Here is a 21,410-nt window from a genome sequence, read left to right as displayed (position 1 = left end):
TATGATAAAATGTATAAGTTTAATATACAAGGTCCTGAGTTGTCACAGAGACAAAGGATATGATCAGCTTTGCTTGGAGGTTGTAGGAAGAGATCAGAGAAGACACCAAAATAAGAATGACAGGTAAAACGACTCTTGAAGATGAATAGAAGGGTAGACAAAGAAACAAAGGTATTCAAGGCTGTAGAAATAACAGGTGTAAAGGTGTCACATATTATGTCATATTTAGAGAAATGCTGATCTAGACTGTGGTCCTTAATTTTAGGGTGGAATGAAAGATGAAGCTGTGACAGTTGCCTTTGAGGTTTATTTTCCATACAAATCATGACAAATAATAAATAAAGATTAAAAAGGGAATTAGGGGACTCTTACGGTATGGTGCCAAAGGTAGAGGGAAAAAAAATGGACATGATGAAGAAGACACAAAGACAGAAAATGAATCAAGAGAGTGCAGTATGATGAAAACAAGCTAGAGCAGTACCACTAAGAAGAAACTTCTTATAAGGGCCAAATATGGCAGGAAGATGGAATTAATATGGTGAGCAAATGACATCACTGCTGGATTTGGCATTGAGAAAGTAATTGGGGTCTCCAACAGACACTGCTCCTTGTCTCTCAATATCCTTTCTTCTTTCCTTCCACAGTAATCATAGTTGGGATTTTTAACTGGGAACATGGTATCTTGGAATAACATCTATTTTTTTTTTAGCATTTATATAGTTATGTGTGAAATGTAGCCCATATATGGTAAATGTAAAGTCAGTGGAGATATTTTGCTCCTGAAAATGCTTCTTAAGCCTCAGCCTGTGTGAACTGTTTGTTTCTTCTTCTTCTTCTTCTCTTCTTCTGTCTTGTTGCCTGGAAATACATTGCCATAATTTGGATCATGAGGCCAAGGCCATGCAAGGCATAGCCCTATGATGGAAAGAGGTAGAATCATATCATCCTTGAACTGGCTACATTAACTTTAATGTGAAAAATAAGTTTCTCCCTCATGTGCCATTTTAACTTTTCTCTGAGGAGCATCTGACTGTAATTATAACTACACAGTGACCTTAGGAATAACAGCTTCAGCGAAATGATGGGAACACCTATACCCCAGTGGGTAGAGGTATAAGTGTTGAAGTGTTATCAAAAATAATCAAAATCTTATAGGCAAAGACATACAGTATATATGTTATACTAAAAACTCATAAAATGCCTATGTATTTCGTTTGAAACTCTACGGTTTAGTCTTTTTGTTACTTCAAAGTCTATGAAAGCTATGATAAATAAAGTGATTATGTAGACAAATAGACACTATTTCTATACACACTTAGTGGGTATACTTCTCAAAAGGCAACTGCCTATTTAAAGGGATAATAATAAAATTCTACTCCTAATTTACAAGGTACTGATAGTTACTGGCACAGAGGCTTTCTTTTTTTTTTTTTTTTTTTTAAACACTTACTATCCCATGAAGAAATGTGGCAAAGCAGTCAAAACACCTCCAATTCCCATAATGAAACAACCAATTCCAATTAACTTTGGTCTGTGTAGTTTGGATCCAAAGTAACTCACAAATACAATCACAAGCAAATTTCCTAGAAAGAGAACAAAAGTATGTTGATACAATTTAGTTCAATTTTGCGTCTAGAATTGAAAACCCCAGAATGGATGCAAATAGAATCCAGACATAGCGCCTTCCCTCAAAGATGATGTAATTTAATTGAGAAGGTGAATTCACCTACATTAGACCACTCACCGAAAAGTTGTTTTAAATAGAAAAAAAAAAGCACTTGAATTACTTGGCAATATTAGTGAAGCAAAATTTTACTGAAAAATTTGGAGTTGACTGGATTATATTGCAATGAAGAAAAATGGAGATGAATCTTCCTGATCTGAGGGTAAGGTGCTCCTTCATGCATTTCTTTTTTTATTCTTAATATTAGTTAAATTTCTATCATGTACCTGACATGAAGCTCACAGCCAGAAATAAGAAAGTTACTTGAAAAAGAATAAACCATGGCATCTGTCTTCAAGAAGTTTCATACTAATGACAAAAACAGAGGGACAGAGCTGGTATTAAACCACAGAAAGGGGGAATTTAATCAAGAGCTTCCAGAGGCTGGGCGTGGTGGCTCACGCCTGTAATCCCAGCACTTTGGGAGGCTGAGGCAGGTGGATCACGAGGTCAGGAAATCGAGACCATCCTGGTTAACATGGTGAAATCCTGTCTCTACTAAAAATAGAAAAAATTAGCCGGGGGTGGTGGCGGGCGCCTATAGTCCCAGCTACTCGGGAGGCTGAGGCAGGAGAATGGCGTGAACGCGGGAGGCAGAGTTTGCAGTGAGCCGAGATCGTGCCACTGCACTCTAGCCTGGGCGACAGAGCGAGACTCCGACTCAAAAAAAAAAAAAAAAAAAAAAAAGGAGCTTCCAGAAAGGTTCCTGGAGGAGAAACCACTTGAGATTTAATGTCGTGCGTAAGTCATTTATATTAAATAATATACATAGAGCATATCAAATGGAAAGAGTCATGACCACTTCTAATCCTTCTGGAGCCTCATGCATAACAATGAACAAATAGCAGTTAAGGATTACTGAGCATTTATGAAAAAAATAGCATAAAAATAGTTTGGAAGAAAAGCACTAAAATGAATGAGTAAATTTTTTACTTTATAAAAAATGTAGTGTCTTTAGGAGTACAAGGGCACATTGCATCCATAAAATCAGAACTGGCAGCCTAAAAATAGTAAGTGCTGTTGTAAATGTAAAATATAGATATATATACAAATTAGAACTTGATATGGTAAGATGACTGATGGCATCAGCAAAGATTAATGAAACATAAAGAAAAACAACAGAAATTTAGGAGAAAAAAATTTAAAGAGAAAAATTCCCAGAAAATTTAATATTCATCTCATAAATGCTCTAGAAGAAAATAACTGAATAGGGAAAGACGCAAATATGAACCAGAAAATGTTTTCCCTGAGCTATTATTGGAGAAATCCAAGTTAAAATGAAGACAACAAAATATCTTCAATATTTCAAAGGAAAGATTTTGGTGTGCTCAGTGAAACAATAGAAGTCTAATGTAGGTTGCTCTGAAAAGATCCCTTTCTCCTTAAGAACAACAGTCCTCTCCCAAACTTTCTTCATCTTGAGAGAGGGGAGGTAAAGTAGGACATGGTGTTAGTTTGCAAAAATTGAATTTGTGTAGAATCAGGGTTTCTGAACATCCTCACTATCAACATTTTTGGCTACATCATGCTTTGCACATTATAGAATATTTAGCAGTACCCCCGACCTCTACTTTAGATACCAGTAGTACTTCCCTTGCCCCCCAGTCCCTGTCCAGTTATGACAACCAAAAATGTTTTTGGTCATTGCCAAATTGCCTGTGAGAGATAAATTTACCCCAGTTGATAACCAGCGGTGTAAAGCATATTTTTTTTTAACTTTGCAAGTTTGGTTATTAAAATAGAAAAAAATAAATGTTACCAATTTCAAAGCTTCCATCAATAAAACCAACAAGAGAAGAGGATATCTCAAATCTCCTTTCTATATGAATGATGGAACTTTTCATAACAACTGCACCTAGTGCCTTAGCAATAAAGCTGAGTGCCAGAGCTGCCAAGAACATCTGAAATCAGAAGGAAAGGGGAAAAATGGTTAATCAAAGGACTATATAATGTCAACAGGCACATGGAATTATAATAGCTTTTCTTCTTTACTTAAAAACATTATTTGTATCTTAAAAACCATACTTAGTTTTCCCTCTTACCAGGTACTACTAATCAGGTACTAACATTTAAATGTTATTATCACTACACTGATAAAGCATCATTTCTAATTTGGTTATAATATCAAAATATTACAGCATTGCAGTTAAGATTGTTATTTTAAAATTAATCTCATTAACTGATTTATAGAAAGCTACTTCACGTTCTCAGATGGCCATGATGATGAGCTATTCTTTATTTCCACGTGAATAGCATTGGCTAACTGGGAGGGGAGTGGCAGTACATTCTCAAAGGTAGCATTTCCAGGAAGCCAGCTGAAAAATAGAACTTTTCAGAGGCAAAGAAAAATTCTATGACCAACACAACTGACTGGCATCCAGCATAAGATGCAGTGGTTATAGATGTTTTATTTGTCAATTTCATGTTAATAAAATGTATCGATTAATCAGTTCTCTTACAGCTCACATTTATATCCATAAACAAATTTCTTTGGGCTCTCTACTATTAACATTTACCTTGTTATATATTACATGTTTGTATCCCCTGCCTCAAATTTATATGTTGAAACTCTAATTTCCAATGTGTTGATATTTGGTGATAGGGTCTTTTTGAGGCAATTAGGTCATGAGAATGGAGCCCTCTTGATAAGATTAGTGGCCTTATAAGACAATAAATTAGAGATTCTATTTCTCTCTCTCTCTCTCTCTCTCTCTCTCTCCCCTCCCCGCCAAGTGATGATACAAGGATATGGCCTTCTGGAAACCAGGAATAGGGCACTTTATCAGAACTCAATCATGCCAGAACGCTGATATCAGAATTCTCAGCCTCTGGAAAAGTGAGAGATAAATATCTGTTGTTTAAGACACTGAGTCTGTGCTATTCTGTCAGTCTGAACTGACTAAATGACCCCTTCTAATTACCTCCTATATTTCCCAATGGTTTCCACTACCATGCCTAGCTTCAATTATTGCAAGAGCCCCCTAAGCCCATGTGTCTACTTCTGTGCACATCTACCTAACAGTCTCTTCTCAACAAAGTAGCTAAAGAAGTTCTTTATAAATCAGAAATAGACCATGCTGCCCCTTTGTCTTCCCATATGGCTTATAGTAATATCGAGTTTTTTCCGATAACCTATGAGACCATAAACAACCTGTCCTCTTTTTGACACCAACCTCCCTACAAATATTCCTCTTATCTTTCTAATCTTATACTTTGTTGCTCTTGTCCTTGGTCATTTCTCTCCAGCTACATTAGATCTTCTTGTTGTATACTGAGCATTCCAGATTCATTATATTGCTCCAGGCTTTTTGTTCTTTTCACTCGACATGAAAGGCTCTTCCCCATAGTCGTATTTCTGTCATTCATTCCTTCACACCCTTAAGAGTTTTGCTCAATGGAACTTTCACAGTGAGGTTTTCCTCAACCACTCTCTTTAAAATTGCACCCCTTTCTGCTCACAATGCATTTATTCCTTTATGTGTTTATTTTATATTGCCACAGCAGAGTATTAGCCCCATCAAGTCATAGGTTTTTGTCTGTTTTGTTCATTGCTCCATCCCCAGTGATTAGGACAGTGCCTGTCACAAAGATGCTTAAGAAATAATGAGTGAACATTTATATAACCAAAACCTACTCTGTGTCTTGTCCTAGGCCATGTTTGGGGGATAGAGATAAAAGGCCCCCCCCAAAAAAAACTCTTTGATAGCTGACGAAATGTGAGTGTGTTCCTTTCTGCATAAGAAACTGTCAAATGATACATGGTATTAATGAAGATAAAAGGAATTGAAAAAATTTATTAAATGATACAACTTATAGAGATATAACTAAAAGTTTTAAAATAAAATATAAAAAGTTATCTACGAAACAGCATAATAAAAGGTAGAATAGTATCAATGCTAGTTGTACTAAGTTGATGATGGGAAGAACAAGACAGGAGAAAGGGGCAATGGAGTTAGGCAAAAATTATGAAGATTTTCTTCAAAGATAGTCAATTCTAACATCTTGTAAAAATGTATACAGTCTTTGTGCCATAGAATAGTGATGAAAATTGTTCAGGTCCTAATCATTAAAAAATCACTTTATTAAAAAGGACTAAAAAATGTGTAAGATAGTGACATCAGCAAGACAGCAGAACAGCCCTGGAACCTCAACAGCAAGGCACAATTTTAACACTATATGTACTAAATGCCTCTGTAGGAATTTCAGACACCAATTACAAGGTTTCTGTACCTCCAGACTATCGTGAAAACCACCTGGCAAGAAAAATCATGATTGTTTCCAGTCTCTCTCACTAGAGTCTTTCTCACTCCACACTGTGCAATGCAGTTGGAAGGAAATATTTAATCCTCTATGTTCAATATTTTGATTTTTAAGGAGGTTGCCCAAGGACTGCCTTCTGACTTGCCTGTATTCAAGTACCAATAAAAATGGGGTCTTTCAAAGCAAAGGCAACCAAAGGTGCACCAAAACTGCAGTTCCAGACATAGACACTAGGTGGAGCACCAGTACAACAATTTAATGCAGCCCCAGAAAGGCCACTCTCAAGCAACAGGGGAGGGTCTTTTACAGAAATCAGCAAACCTTTTCAAACAGATTACACACACAAGCCTAAAGGAGAAAGAAAAGAATGTATACTAGAAAAACAGCATGAGTAGGCCACGGAATCTCTATCCAGAATTAGTGAGGAGAGTTCTCCTGGTAGAAAATCATCTCACAAAATCTGGGAGAGTTGGCTGATTTTTGAAATGTTAAAATCTCAACAACAAAAGAATACAAAATATAAAAAGAAAGAAAGGATTCTCACACATTAAAAGGAAAAAAATTACATCTCCAGAAACTGACCGAAAACAAATGAAGATACAGGAATTGCCAGACATGGGACTTGAAATTAGTCAAGTATGTGCAATGAATTAAAAGAGAACACGAACAGACAACTAAATGAAATGAAGAACATAACAAATAAACAAAATAGGAATATTAACAGAGTAGAAACTATGAAGAACCAAATCGAAATTCTGGAGTTGAAGTATAAAATAACTGAATTGAAAAATTCATTAGAAAGGCTCAAAAGGTAACTTGGCTAAGCAGAAGAAAAAATCAGCAAAATCAGAGACAGAACTTGTAAAATTAGAGTCACAGGCGCAAAAAGAAAAGAAGAACAATGAAGAGCCTAAAGAAATTATGGGACACCATCCAGCAGAGCAATATATGCATTATGGGAATACCAGAAGAGAAGTAAATGAGAAAGGTCTGAAAACTTATAAATTATGGCCCCCAATTTTTTAAATCTTAGGAGATAAAGGAACCCAATAAGAAGCTCAAATAATTCCAAATAAGATAAATCTAAAAAACTCTATACCAAGACACAGTATAATCAAACTGTCAAAAATTACACACAAACAGAGAATCTTAAAAGCAGCAGCAAAAAAACCCATTCATTTAGTACAAGGAAGCTGACAGCTCTTCAAGTGGTGTTTGGAAAACTGGATACCCACATGCAAAGAAATGAAGTTGGGCCCTTACCCTATAGTATATGCAAAAATTAACTCAAAATGAACTCAATACTTAAATGTAAGACCCTAAACTTACAGAAAAAAAAATAGAAGAAAAGCTTCAGGACATTGAATTTGGCAAATTTTTAAATATGATACAAAAGCACAGGCAACAAAATTAAAAATACACAAATCAGACTATATCAAACTTAAATCTTCTAAACATAAAGGAAAACAATAGGGTGAAAAGATGACCTATGGAATGGCACAGAATAAATGCAAATAATATAAGTAGTGAGGAGTTAATATCTAGAATATATGGACAAGGAAACAACGACGACAAAGAACAACCCAATTTAAAAATAGGCCAAGGACTTACACAGACATTTCTGCAAAGAAGATATACAAAGATCCAATAAGCACATTAAAAGATGCTCAACTTTCTAATTATCAGGGAAATGCAAATTAAAACCACAATGAGATATCACCCCACAGCCATCAGAAAAGTCACTATTTCAGGAATAGAGAATAACAAGTGTTGATGAGAATATAGAAGAGTTAGGAACTTCATGTTTGTTGATGGAAATATAAAATGGTTCAGCCCTCATGAAAAAGAGTTTAGAGGTTCCACAAATACCAAAAAATAGAATCACCATATGAGCCATTTAATTCTTCTTCTGGGTATATATTCAAAATAATTCAAAACAGGATCTAGCAGAGATATTTGCACATGCATATTCATTGCAGTATTATTAACAACAGCCAAGAGGTAGAAGCAACCCAAATGTCTATTGATGAATGAATAAAGCAAATGTGGTATACATACACAATGGAATATTATGCAGACTTAAAAAATAAGTAAATTACATCACATGCTACAATATGGATGCAACTCAAGGACATAATGCTAAGCTAAATAAGTCAGTCACAAAAAGAGAGATACTGTATTATTCTACTCATATGAAATATTTACAGTAGGCCGGGCGTACTGGCTCACACCCTTAATCCCAGCACTTTTGGAGGCCAAGGTGGGCAGATCATGAGGTCAGGAGTTTGAGACCAGCTTAGCCAACATAGTGAAACCCTAACTCTACTAAAAATACAAAAAAATTCGGGAGGCTGAGGCAGGAGAATGGCGTAAACCCAGGAGGCGGAGCTTGCAGTGAGCTGAGATCCGGCCACTGCACTCCAGCCTGGGTGACAGAGCGAGACTCCGTCTCAAAAAAAAAAAAAAAAAAAAAATTTACCTGCGCATGGTGGCAGTCGCCTGTAATCCCAGTTACTTGGGGGGCTGAAGCAGGAGAATCGCTTGAACCCAGGAGGCAGAGGTTGCAGTGAGAAGGGCTTGCCCCACTGCTGCACTCCAGCCTGGGTAACAGTGCAAGACTCCATCTCAAAAAGGGTGACAGTGCAAGACTCTATCTCAAAAAAAAAAAAAAAGAAAGAAAGAAATATTTAAAGTAGTCGAAAAAATAGAAACAGAAAGTGGAAAGGTATTTACTAAGAACTGTGGAGAAGATAGTTTAGTGGATACAAAGTTTCGTCATTGGAAAACGAAAAAGTTCAAGAGATCTATTCATCAATGTGAGTGTACTTTACACTTTTTAATTGTACACTTAAAAAGTGGTTGAAAAGGTACATTTAATGTTATGGGTTTTTTACCAGCATGACAAAACAATGCATTATTTTATAGGGAGAAAAAGTAATGTGAGTGGTCTCCTGCTGAGAGAATTAACCTCTCCTACTGGATATGTTTAAAGTGCCAGAGTGGCTGCAGATACTAATAGGAGTTCTACGACATTTTCATTTGCTTTACAATAGCTCTTTACCATACTGTTATCTACTAATTTATGAAGTTCTGTACTGATAGAGAACTTCTTGATAAACATCCCCTCCTCCATTCCTCTCTCACCCTCTACTAATTTAAGTTCTTTTATAATAAGCTATATTTTCATTGTCACATTTTATTAGATTTTATTAATTTGTAATTAAAATGTCATATCCTTGTATGTAAACTGTCAAGATTTGTTATGATAAAATATTTATCAAGAGGATTATTATAAAAAACTCTAAAGATGATCTCCACCACATTTTTTGGTTGTTTTTTGGTGGCATTAAAACATTTTTAGAAATAACTTTTGTTATAAAGCATTTTTAAAATAAAATTTGTCATGTAGTTGGAATCATATAGTAGGTAACATTTTAATATTGACTTCTTTTACTTATAAATATGCTTTTAATGTTTTATGTCTTTTCATTGGTTATGTCTCATATCTTGTTAATCCAAAAATACTCTTATTCTATTGCATGAATGTACTGTAGTCGCTTTACCCATTCACATATTGAAGGACACCTTGGTTGCTTCTAACTTATGGCAGTTATCAATAAGGCTGCTATAAATACTTGTTTGCAGGCTGTTGTGTAGACATGCTTCCCACTTGGTATTTATTTCAGTAAATACCAAGGACTACAAACGCTTGGTTGTATGGTAAGCCTATCTTTAAATTTGTAAGAAACCTTTAGAATATTTTCCAAAGTGGCCGTACTATTTTGCATTCTCACTGGCAATAAATAAGAGTTCCCTTTGCTCCACATTCTTGCCAGTATTTGGCATTTTTTGTGTTTGGAATTTTAGTCCTTTAAACAAGTATATAGTGATATAGCTCATTGTTTAATTTACAATTCCCTAATGATGTGATGTGGAACATTTTTCCACATGCTCATTTGTCATCTCTGTATCTTCTTCAGTGAGGCATCTGTTCAGATTTCATCCTCATTTTATCATTGGGTTACTTTTCTAATTATTGAGTTTTAGGTGTTCTTTGCATACTTTTGAATATCAGTTCTTTATTGGATATATCATTCCAATGTCTTCTGGTCTCTGATGAGAAATCAGTTGTTAATCTTATTAAGGAACTCTTGCCCATGATTATTTCCTGCTCTTGTTGCTGTCAAGATTCTGTATTTATTTTTATTTTTTGGCCTTTATTGGTTTGATCATAATGTGCCCCAAAGTGGATCTCTGAGTTAATTTTATTTGGATTTTATGCTTCTACAATGTTTAGATCATATATTTTATCAAATTTGGGATGTTCTCAGCCATTTTTTTTTCAAATATTATTTCTTCCCTTTTCTCTCTCTCCTCTCCTTCTGGAACTACCATAATTTTTATGCTGGTTCACCTGATAGTGTCCCACAGTTCCCTAGGTTTTGTTAATCTTTCTTCAGTTTTTTTTTCTTTCTGCTTCTCAGACTAAACATTTCAATTGTCTTATCTTCAAGTTTGCTGATTCTGTGTTCTAACTGCTAAAATTTGCTGTTGAACCTTTGTCTAAGTCAGTTCAGACTGCTATCACAAATTATGATGGACTCTATGGCTTAAACAACAAACAGTTATTTCTCACAGTTGTGAAGAGTGAGAAGTCTGAGATAAGGGTGCCAGCATGGTCAGTTTCTGGTGAGGACCCTCTCATAGGCTGCAAACAGCTAACTTCTCTTTGTGTTCTCACACGGGGGAAAAAAATCTAGTGAGCTCTTCAGCATTTTCTTGTAAGGCACTACTTGCATTATAAGAGCAAATTTCTCATAATCTCTTTAGCTCCCAAAGACCTCCAAATATTATCACGTTGGATTTTGAAATTCAATATACAATTTTGGGGACAGGGGAACAAATATTTAGTCCATAACACCTTCTTGTAAATTTTCATTTTGTTTATTGTATTTTTTATCTCCTTTGACCTTTCACTTGCCTTGTTCTAAGCTTGGGGGTTAGCATTAGGTAAAAGGATAAAATCTTCTCAGACGTTTTATGAGCATATGTCTTGCCTTGGACATATGTGTGGCTCCCTAAATACCTCTGTGTACATGCCATGCTAGCTACATAATAAACTTGATGATAATAACTTATTTTCATCATCAGTGTGAGCTACCATCTCTAGCTATATGTTCAAAACTTCTTCAAATAAAAACCAGAGATATAAATGTGCACAATCATAAAACAAAATGTGCATTGGCAGAAAGAGACAATTGACATTGAGATAAGAAATAAAGTCTGTATTTACCTGCAATCGTGGCAGATCAGTCATTAATTTATTATGGCAATAGTTCTAAACTTAAAGTCAGAAGACAGTTCCAAGTTTCTCATTTGTCAAATGCACAACTTTGATTAGCTTTGGAACTCAACTGATTTACTCAAGAAACGCTCATCGAGCAACTGCAATATAGCAGTTACTCTGCTAAGCTATGTAGTTGAGGCAGGTATAGAGGAACAGGAACAAGGAAAGTAAAAACAAATAAGACATAATCAATGCACTAAAAATTATAATCTTCAGTGACAGTAAACCCATAAGGACAGTATAACATGTATGGAGTTCTATAATTGCCATAATTTTATAATGGTATGAGCAGATAGGAAAAAGGGACTATTCTGACCTTACAGGTTAAAGTTCTTATAGATGTGTTGACACTGGGGCTAAGCCTTCAGTTGGTAATAGAAGCTTAGACATTGAAGACACAAAATATGTAAAACAAAATAGGAAGCACATGAAAAGCCCCTAAGAAGTGAAATAACATGGATTATTTGAAAACCAGAAATAATATTTGTGTAGGTGAAGTGTAAAGACAGAAATATGTTCAACACTGAGGGGTCAGTATGCATTTTAAAATATTACATAACAAAATTAAATTGTAGAGGGTTAATTCTGGCAGCCAGGAAGAAGAAGAACTTACAAAAAAGAGATCTGTTGGAAAGCTGACTTCAGAAAAAAAAATGAGTAGTGATGAAAAGTAGTTAACAAGCTTCCAGACACACAAGGAATAGTTTAAGAGGAGAACCAACAGGAGGTGGAGAAAAGAGAAAATGTAAAGTCTGATTTTGTAGAACATATGAACAAGCAAATAACATACTTTGAAATAATATAACAGTGTTCAAATTATCCACTTATGAAGATCATGAAAAATGACAATCAACCAATACTAATTCATAGATGGCACACACGTTGTAGTCCTTTAATGAAGTATTTTAAAATAACTATTCTAACTACACCCTAGTTAGAATAGTTAGTTCTCTTCATAACTATTGACATAAAGAAAACAATGTCATAGTGAATGAAAATATAGGAAATGTCACTAAAAGAAAAGAGGTATAAAAATAAGAAAAATTTGCAATATTTGAAGTAAATAAGTATAACCGAAATGTTAACTTATACCACAGCTTCTGGACAGGTATTGTGTATATACTCTCTTTGTAATATATACCTTTCTGTGACGTATGTTGTAGCCCTTCTTCAAATTTTCCAAATTAATTTATTCACAAAAGCATTAATGGGAAATATAGCTTTTGAAAAATATTTGATAACATCGATAAAGGAGAAGGATTACATCAGATATCCCACAAAAATAACTTCACAACACTTTTCTGCACTTCACATATTTCTTTCCAAATAATACAGAAAGAGCATAAGCATAAATCATGTCATTATATGGAATCTACTATTTTTCAGGAACTGTTCCAGCTATTTTGTGTATATTATTTCTAGTGTCTGCAAAATCTTTGCCTGATATGTGTTACTGTCTTCATTATACAAATAAGAATAATAAAGTTTAGAGATGCAAAGTTATTTAACTAGAGAAACAAAACTGAAGTGAGCATAACTGGAATTGGAACAAAAGTATACATGAAAAAGAAACGTAGTTCATGAACACAATATAACCCCCTTTTTCTTCGTCTCCTTTTTATCTTGAATCAAAGCCTTATTAAGTCTCACTTTGTTAATCTGTGGTACACTGCTGCTTCTTTCCATTTGAAACAATGGGAATTCTGCATGAATTTTAATGCCCAGCTTAATGCCACCTCCTTAGCGAAGCTTTATTTCTTCTAGTAGGAATTTGTTTTGTATCTCTTATACAACGAATGTATCATGTGGAATGGAAATTTTCTAGAGCAAAACACATAATAAAAATAATGAAGTTAAAAAAATTTTGAAATGTTTTATCCATGAAGATCTTTGTAATACAGCTCTATTTACATTTTTCTCTATTTAAACTATTTAAAATATGTGTTAAAATTGTTTTACAAATTAAAAAAATGTAGTCCATTAAATTGAATAAAATATTTTTAAGTGTTCTTTTTATTGCTTACTTTAATATTAAAAAATAATGGATATAATTATTCTTGTTGGATCTATTAGTTTATTTTCATGCACATCAATAAGAACACATGTATATTCATGTATTGTATGCATTTCTTAAGAGTATCTATATTATCATGTGATTTATTTTTCTGATTTAAAAAAATTGTTCCTAGAAATTTTAGTTTATTTATAATATTATTTAAAATCTTATTTATTTATTTATTTATTTATTGATGTATTGAGGCAGAATCTCACTCTGTCACCCAGGCTGAAGTGCACTGTTGTGATCTCGGCTCACTGCAACCTCTGCCTACCAGGTTCCAGCGATTTTCCTGCCTCAGCCTCCTAAATAGCCAGGACTACAGGCATATGCCATCAAACCTGGCTAATTTTTATATTTTCAGTAGCGACAGGGTTTCACCGTGTTGGCCAGGCTGATCTCGAACCCTTGACCTCAAGTGATTCGCCCACCTCAGCATCCCAAAGTGCTATGACTACAGGTGTGAGTCACTGTGGCTAGCCTAAAATCTCTTTTTTAAAATTTGACATTTATGATTACTAGATTTAAAGTTGTTAATATTTTCTCTCTAACTTTTATTTTAAGTTCAGAGGTACATGTGAAGGTTTGTTATACAGGTAAATGTGTCATGGGGGTTTGAGGTACAGATTATTTCATCATCCAGGTATTAAGCCTAGTACTCAATAGTTATTTTTTCTGCTTCTCTCTCTCCTCCCACCCTCCACACTCAGCTAGACCCCAGTGTTTGTCAACCCCTTTTTTGTGTTCATGAGTTCTCATCATTCAGCTCGCACTTGTAAGTGAGAACATGAAGTATTTGGTTTTCTCTTCCTGCGTTAGTTTGCTAAAGATGATAGCTTTCAGCTCCATCCATATTTCCACAAAAGACATGATCTTGTTATTTTTATGGCTGCACAGTATTTCATAGTATGTACCGCATTTCCTTTATCCAATCTGTCATTGATGGGCATATAGGTTAATTCCATGTCTTTCTTTGCTATTGTGAATAATGTTGCAATGAACATTCACATGCATGTGTCTTTATAGTAGAATTATTTATATTCTTCTGGATGTATATACAGTGATGAGGTTGCTGGGTTGAATGGTAGTTCTGGTTTTAGCTCTTTGACATATTGCCACACTGCTTTGCACATGGTTGAACTAATTTACACTCCCACCAACAGTGTATAAGTGTTCACTTTCTCCACAACCTTGCCAGGCATCTGTTAGTTTTTTATTTTTTAATAATAGTGATTCTGACTAGTGTGAGATAGTCTCATTGTGGTTTTGATTTGAATTTCTCTAATGATCAGTAATGTTGGCCTTTTTTTTTTTCATGTGCTTATTGGCCATGTGTATGTCTTCTTTTGAAAAGTGTCTGTTCATACGCTTTGCCTACTTTTTAATAAGGCCATTTGTTTTTCTGTTATAAATTTAAGTGTCTTATAGATGCTGGATATTAGACCTTTGTTAGATGTATAGTTTGTAAATATTTTCTCCCATTCTGTAGGATGTCTGTTTATGCTGTTGACAGTTTCTTTTTCTGTGCAGAAGCTCTTGAGTTTAGTTATTTCGCATTTGTCAATATTTGCTTTTGTTTTGATTGCTTTTGGTGTCGTTTGTCATGAAATCTTTGTCGTTTCTATGTCCAGGATGATATTGCCTAGGTTGTCTTCCAGGGTTTTTGTAGTTGGAGGTTTTAGATTTAAGTCTTTAGTCTGTCTGGAGTTGATTTTTATGTATGGTGTAAGGAAGGGGTCCAGTTTCAATTTTCTGTGTATGACCAGCTAATTATCCCAGAACCACTTATTGAACAGGGTTCCCCCCCTCCCCAATTGCTTGTTTTTGTCAGCTTTGTTGAAGAGCAAATGATCATAGGCATGCAGCCTAATTTCAGGGCTCTCTATTTGGTTCCGTTGGTTTATGTGTCTGTTTTTCTACTAGTACCATGCTGATTTGGTTACTGTAGTTCTGTAGTATAATTTGAAATCAGATGGCATGATGTCTCCAGCTTTGTTCTTTTTGCTTAGGATTGTCTTTGCTATTTGGGCTATTTTGGTTCTGTATGACTTTCAAAATTCTTTTTGTTTTTTTAGTTCTGTGAAGAATATTGTTGGTAGTTTAATAAGAATAGCATTGAACCTGCAAGTTGCTTTGGGCAGTATGACCATCTTAATGATATTGATTCTTCCTATCTATGAGTATGAGATATTTTTCTCTTTGTTTGTGTCTTCTCTAATTTCTTTGAGCAGTGTTTCATAATTCTCAATGTAGAGATTTTTCACCTCCCCAGTTAGCTATACTTCTAAGTATTTTATTCTTTTTGTGTCAATTGTGAATGGGATTGCCTTCCCAATTTGGCTCTTGGTCTGTTATTGGTGTATAGGAATTCTAGTGACTTTTGTACATTGATTTTGTGTCCTGTAACTTTGCTGAAGTTGTTTATCAGCTGAAGGAGCTTTTGGGGTTTTCTAGATATAGAATCATGTCATCTGCAAACAGGGATAGTTTGACTTACTTTTTGACCATAGACCATTATTTTTAAAATGGTGAAAAACATTATCTTGGTAAACTCACAGCAAATAATGCTAAATAGGAATTTTCTCAATTTACTTTTATCTATGTTGAACTATGTAAATGTTTCACTTTAAATAAACTATCACATTTTCTCTCTTCAGTTTCCCCTTTTCACAAATATTTATGTAAGAAAAATTTGAATAAATTGTATTTATTATTTTTTTCATTTGCCATTTTTTATTGCTGCAAAGTCATAGGTATTTTCAATTGCTTTTTATTCAGGTATAGAATATAAGTTTACCTAATTCAAATAAGACCTGTATTAAAATAATTTTTCTATCTGTCAACATTTTCTAAAATACAATATTAGAATTTCAAAATTATTTTATGCAATTTAAACTCTAATAAACTAATTTGGCCGGCTCTTTTTCTTATATCTATCTGCAAGTTTTGTTTTCAATAGTGAAAATATGCTAAACTGTTCAAAAACAGTTTTGACTCTCTATTGATTACTTTGACTACAGAACTTCAATGCATTTTGAGAAAATGCAATAAAACCTTATAGAATTAATTTATGCATATGTTTACTATCATAGAGGAACTTTTGTAATTCAGATCAGCATCTTCTCAGAACTTTTACAGTTTGATTATTCATATATATGTAAATGTCGGCAAGCACTGCTTCAGTTAGTGGAATATCAAATATTAGACAGAATTATGGATTATATGTAAATTGTTGTAAAATATAAAAATGCTTTGCTCCATTAATTTTTTTCTTTGAAAAAGAAGAACATTATTTTCTCATATTAAGGTATGATTGACAAATAATATTCTATGTATTTAAGATATACATTATATTTTTTCATTTTAGTAAATTGTTTTCTACTGCAACACCCAAGATCCAGTAAAATGTGTATTTTGTATGAGGAAAAAAAAAAAAAAGGTAATTTATTATAAATCTTGAATTTATGTTAGCTATTGTAATGTTATTTACAATAATATGAGAATTTTTTTTTTTCTTGAGACACACTCTTACTCTATCTCCAAGGATGGAGTGCAATGGCATGGTCTTGGCTCACTGCAACCTCTGCCTCCTGGGTTAAATCGATTCTCTCACCTCAGCCTCCTGAGTAGCTGGGACTAAAGGCACGTGCCACCACACTTGGCTAATTTTTGTAGTTTTAGTAGAGACGCGGTTTCACTATGTTGGCCAGGCTCGTCTCGATCTCCTGACCTCGTGATCCGCCTGCCTCGGCCTCCCAAAGTGCTGGGATTGATTACAGGCATGAGCCACACACCTGGCCTAATGTGAGAAATTTTTACCTTTGAAAAATACAGTTTGAAAAATTATGTTTTTATTCTATGAATTTAGTTTCAAAAATTTATTGAATTAATTATTTTTTGAATTTTGAACATCTAATAACATGAATATACAATTGTCATCACTTAATCATTTGCAAAGTTATTTTTCTGCTAATGACATCAACATATTAATAGCTATTACTTTACTTAGTATACTTAGGAATAAGAAGTTGGATAAAACTGGAACATAGGATGGGTATACACTTGTTAAATGTTTGTTGAATTTTAAATAATCTTTGATTATTTTCACATATTAAAGAATTTAGTATTTTATTTTATTTTATTTTTTTGGGACGGAGTCTGACTCTGTCGCTCAGGCTTTAGTGCAGTGGCATGATCTCGACTCACTGCAAGCTCCGCCTCCCGGGTTCACGCCATTCTCCTGTCTCAGCCTCCTGAGTAGCTGAGATTACAGGTGCCGGCCACCACGCCTGGCTAATTTTTCTATTTTTAGGAGAGACGGAGTTTTACCGTTTTAGCCAGGATGGTCTGGATCTCCTGACCTTGTGATCCACCCGCCTTAGCTTCCCAAAGTACTGGGATTATAGGCGTGAGCCACCACACCCAAGCAGTTTTTAAAATTATTTTACTCTTCACATCAATTTGATGACAAAGGGCATTCCTTAACTTGTTTTATTGAAATTCAAAACTATTTCAATTGAATAACACAAATAATTTGGCCTCTCTTTATCTTCCAATTCATCTTGAAAAATTACCACTGCATTTTCCCTGCCCTTCAGGAACAAATTATACAGTCTTGGCTGGGCGCGGTGGCTCACGCCTGTAATCCCAGCACTTTGGGAGGCTGAGAGGGGCAGATCATGAGGTCAGGAGATCGAGACTATCCTGGCTAACATGATGAAACCCCGTCTCTACTAAAAATACAAAAAATTAGCCAGGCGTGGTGGCGGGAGCCTGTAGTCCCAGCTACTTGGGAGGCTGAGGCGGCAGAATGGCGTGAACCTGGGAGGCAGAGCTTGCAGTGGGCCACTGCAGCCTGGGAGACACAGTAAGACCCCATCTCAAAAAAAAAGAAAAAAAAATTTACAGTCTTAATTAACTTCTGAACATTTGTAGTTATTTCTTCTTATCTGAATTGTACAATTGCTTAGAAGATTTTCTGGTTAGAATGTTGTATATATCATTTTATTATTAGCCATCAGTTTCCATAGTTTTAGTTTAATTTTGAATTGAATGTATGAGTATAAACTCAATATACATGATTCAAGTACGTTTTACTGGTGCATTTCAGAAAGCGTAGGCTGTCTTTATTTCATGTGTGTTTCTAAACCTAATATTTTCCTTCTTTTTTCTTCTACTTTACACTCACTTTACTATATTCTTGGCTAAATCAGAAACCCATCTGTGGACTTAGATCGTATGTTATACAATAAAAGAGAATGTACTTTAGAGTCAGATCTGGGCCAAGTTTTTGTTTTTTGTTTATTTTGCTGCTATTTGTTTGTTTTTGCTTGCTAACTTTACAAAGATGAAAAAGTTACACAATTCACAGAAATATAGTTTCCTCATAAATAGTAGTATAATATAGAATATTTAACTTACTTATTTTAGAAGCTCATGGTAAGATTCAAAAGAAATTATGTTCATGTGTTCATGAACATGTTCGTGAATATCAATGCATTGTACATGTATCATATTTGGAAGACTATTGATTTATCCTTCTTTCTCTCTATTCATATAAATTTTATTTCTGAAACTTAAATTCATTCACAGTTCATTTACATAAATTATGTTAGCAGTAGGAGAAGAGCAGGAAGAGCGTTGAGCATCAAGTTTCTTGTTATCACCTCTGTAAAATACCTTTTGGATGAGTTTAAAATATGAATTACAGAATGAAAAATTATAAAACACTTTTCTCATGCATAAATTGGATGATGTACCCCAGCTCAAGATATAAATTTGTATTAAGCATCAGTATTATGCTTTTTAAAAGGTTCTTGTTTATAAACCTACATTGCTTTGCTTTAACTTTATATAATTTTGATAGATTAAGATAGCACTTTTTAAAATCTCAGATTTTTTTCCATTATTAACTAACATTAGGCAATTCTATCTTTAACAGTAGTCACGTTAGCCAAATAAATTTCTTATGATTAATTCCTCTTACATTTTACAATGCTTGTCATCTGTTTGTGCATTTCTGTGCTGATTTGATTAATTTCAGGCAAATTTTATAAATTCACCATTAAAATCTCATTCTTTTGTGATATCCTAGCAGTTGCCTATGTCATTAGATTTAGTTGCTTATGAATTTTAAAGTTCTTTTACTTAAAAGATGAACATTTGTCATAACTTCTTTGTTTAATATCATTATTTTAATATAATATTTTCAAACATGGTAGAGTTTCAAAATCATAGACTTTGACATAATTTTTTAATCATTTACCTAATGTTGTTCTTTACAAATGGAGGGTGTAGCTCCTAGCATTCAAAGGTCTCTGTTATGAAATCACAAACCTATCTTCAAATTTACCTTTGTCTCTCAGTCACAATACTTCTTGTATTGATTTTGGTTTTTCTTTTCAATTACTACATACTTTCCCTATTAAAATACATGGCTATTTTATTATGTTTTTGTTGCCTTCAATACAGTTGCATGATTCAGATCAGCCTCTAGTAATCAGTGCTTTCTACCTCAATGCAGGGATTGAGTACGACTGTTCAGACGTTGGTTGCAGGGGTCCTCCAGAGTAAAATCAGAGTAGCTCTGAAGTCCTGCTCAACAGAGCAGCTGAGCAAAGGACGAAAGACTAACCAGCCTGGAGCATTCCTTTCTACAGGTAATCCCCTCAGTATTTCTGCAGTACCGGTTAACAATCTCTCAAAGCAATTTCGCATTCAGGGGCCTAAGGGAGCCATGGGTAAAGAAATGCTTGTCAAAGTGCTGAGTGACATGTGGTTTATTGGTGACTGGTCTTCGCCTTCAGGCTCATCTCCCTCCCCTTTTTCTGACCTTTGCGGGTTCACAATGACAGAGTTCTATCCTTTAGCTCTTCCCTTGTGCAATTACTATAAAAAAGAAACCATCATAGCTAGGTAAGTGTGACTTCAGGGCAAAATAGTGATGTTTTTGAGAAAACATTTCAAAAGAGAAAGAAAAAAGCAAACCGGTTTGAAGACACTATAAGAAGTAATTGTTTTAGAAAACACTTACCAGGAGTTTAAAGTAAGCATTACAAATACACAAAATATATAAGAAAAAAATTAGCCAAATGACATAGAAGCAAAATAACATAACAAAAAAGAAGTAGAAAATATGGAGTGCAAGATGTATAATAGTTTCAAATAATATATCGGTTTAAAACAAGAAAAGAATTGGAAAATAAAATTGGTTATTTCATTTAAAATATTGAAAGCATATATAGGTAAAATGTTAAGATACACATAGTTTTTAACTAAAATTGAGAATAATTTAATTATTAATGCCTTCAAATTAGAAAAAAAATAAGTTGAAGAGGAGAAATATTTAAAGAAATAATAAATGAAAATTTTTCCAATAATTTACTAAGATTAAAAACAAACAAACAAACAAAAACGCAGGTTGAGAGTGCCCATTGAATGCTCAACACAAGAGATAAGTAAGAACACAGACATATTTGGAAGAAGTATATTAAAATTTATGAATATCAAAGACAAGAAAAAAATTTGAAGCCTTTCAGGAAAGAAAGTATATCCCTTTTAACAGCAAAAGTGGGTATACAAAAGACAAAGAAACATATTTTTTAAATATTGAAGTAAAAGAGCATTGAACCCATAATTTTATATTAAGCTAAACAGTCACTCAACTATAAAGATATATATGCTCAAGCATATAAGACCTCAAAAATACTGTAACCAAACACTCACACTGGAAACAATTTTGGAAGAATTGTTTAAATAAAAGAAGAATCAAATTCTGAAGATGTTGCATGAAATTTGTAAAGCAAAGTGAATAAAATACTTGATACATTTTCTCAATGTCTTAAAAAAATAAAACTAAAAACAGGTAAGGAGGTAAAATAGTCATAGTATCTAAAATTTAAAATTTTAGATTGAAAATCCAAATAGCATCATACTGTATAGACGGTAAGGAGGCATATCAAAGAGTATGTGAACATATGTCTCAGTCTGTTTGGAGTGCTATAAGAAAGTATAGCAAAATACAG

The 21,410-nt window shown here is 34.0% G+C and overlaps 1 protein-coding gene across 1 annotated transcript in view; it reads right to left on the bottom strand.

The window, feature by feature from the left end:
* Window positions 1-21,410, bottom strand: part of LOC101004585 (solute carrier organic anion transporter family member 1B1) — a 97,383-nt gene that overhangs the window by 56,543 nt on the left and 19,430 nt on the right. Inside the window, exons 3-4 of the mRNA XM_031650330.1 lie at window positions 3,483-3,624; window positions 1,451-1,583 (exon numbers count right to left, since the gene is read on the bottom strand). Of these exons, the coding sequence (XP_031506190.1) occupies window positions 1,451-1,583; window positions 3,483-3,624 (275 nt within the window). The remainder of the gene's footprint in view (window positions 1-1,450; window positions 1,584-3,482; window positions 3,625-21,410) is intronic.

This window comes from Papio anubis, chromosome 9, assembly GCF_008728515.1.
Source record: "Papio anubis isolate 15944 chromosome 9, Panubis1.0, whole genome shotgun sequence".
NCBI classification, from domain to species: domain Eukaryota; kingdom Metazoa; phylum Chordata; class Mammalia; order Primates; family Cercopithecidae; genus Papio; species Papio anubis.
The sequence above is the reverse complement of the archived record's forward strand: the minus strand, read 5'-3'. Positions and strand labels throughout refer to the sequence as shown.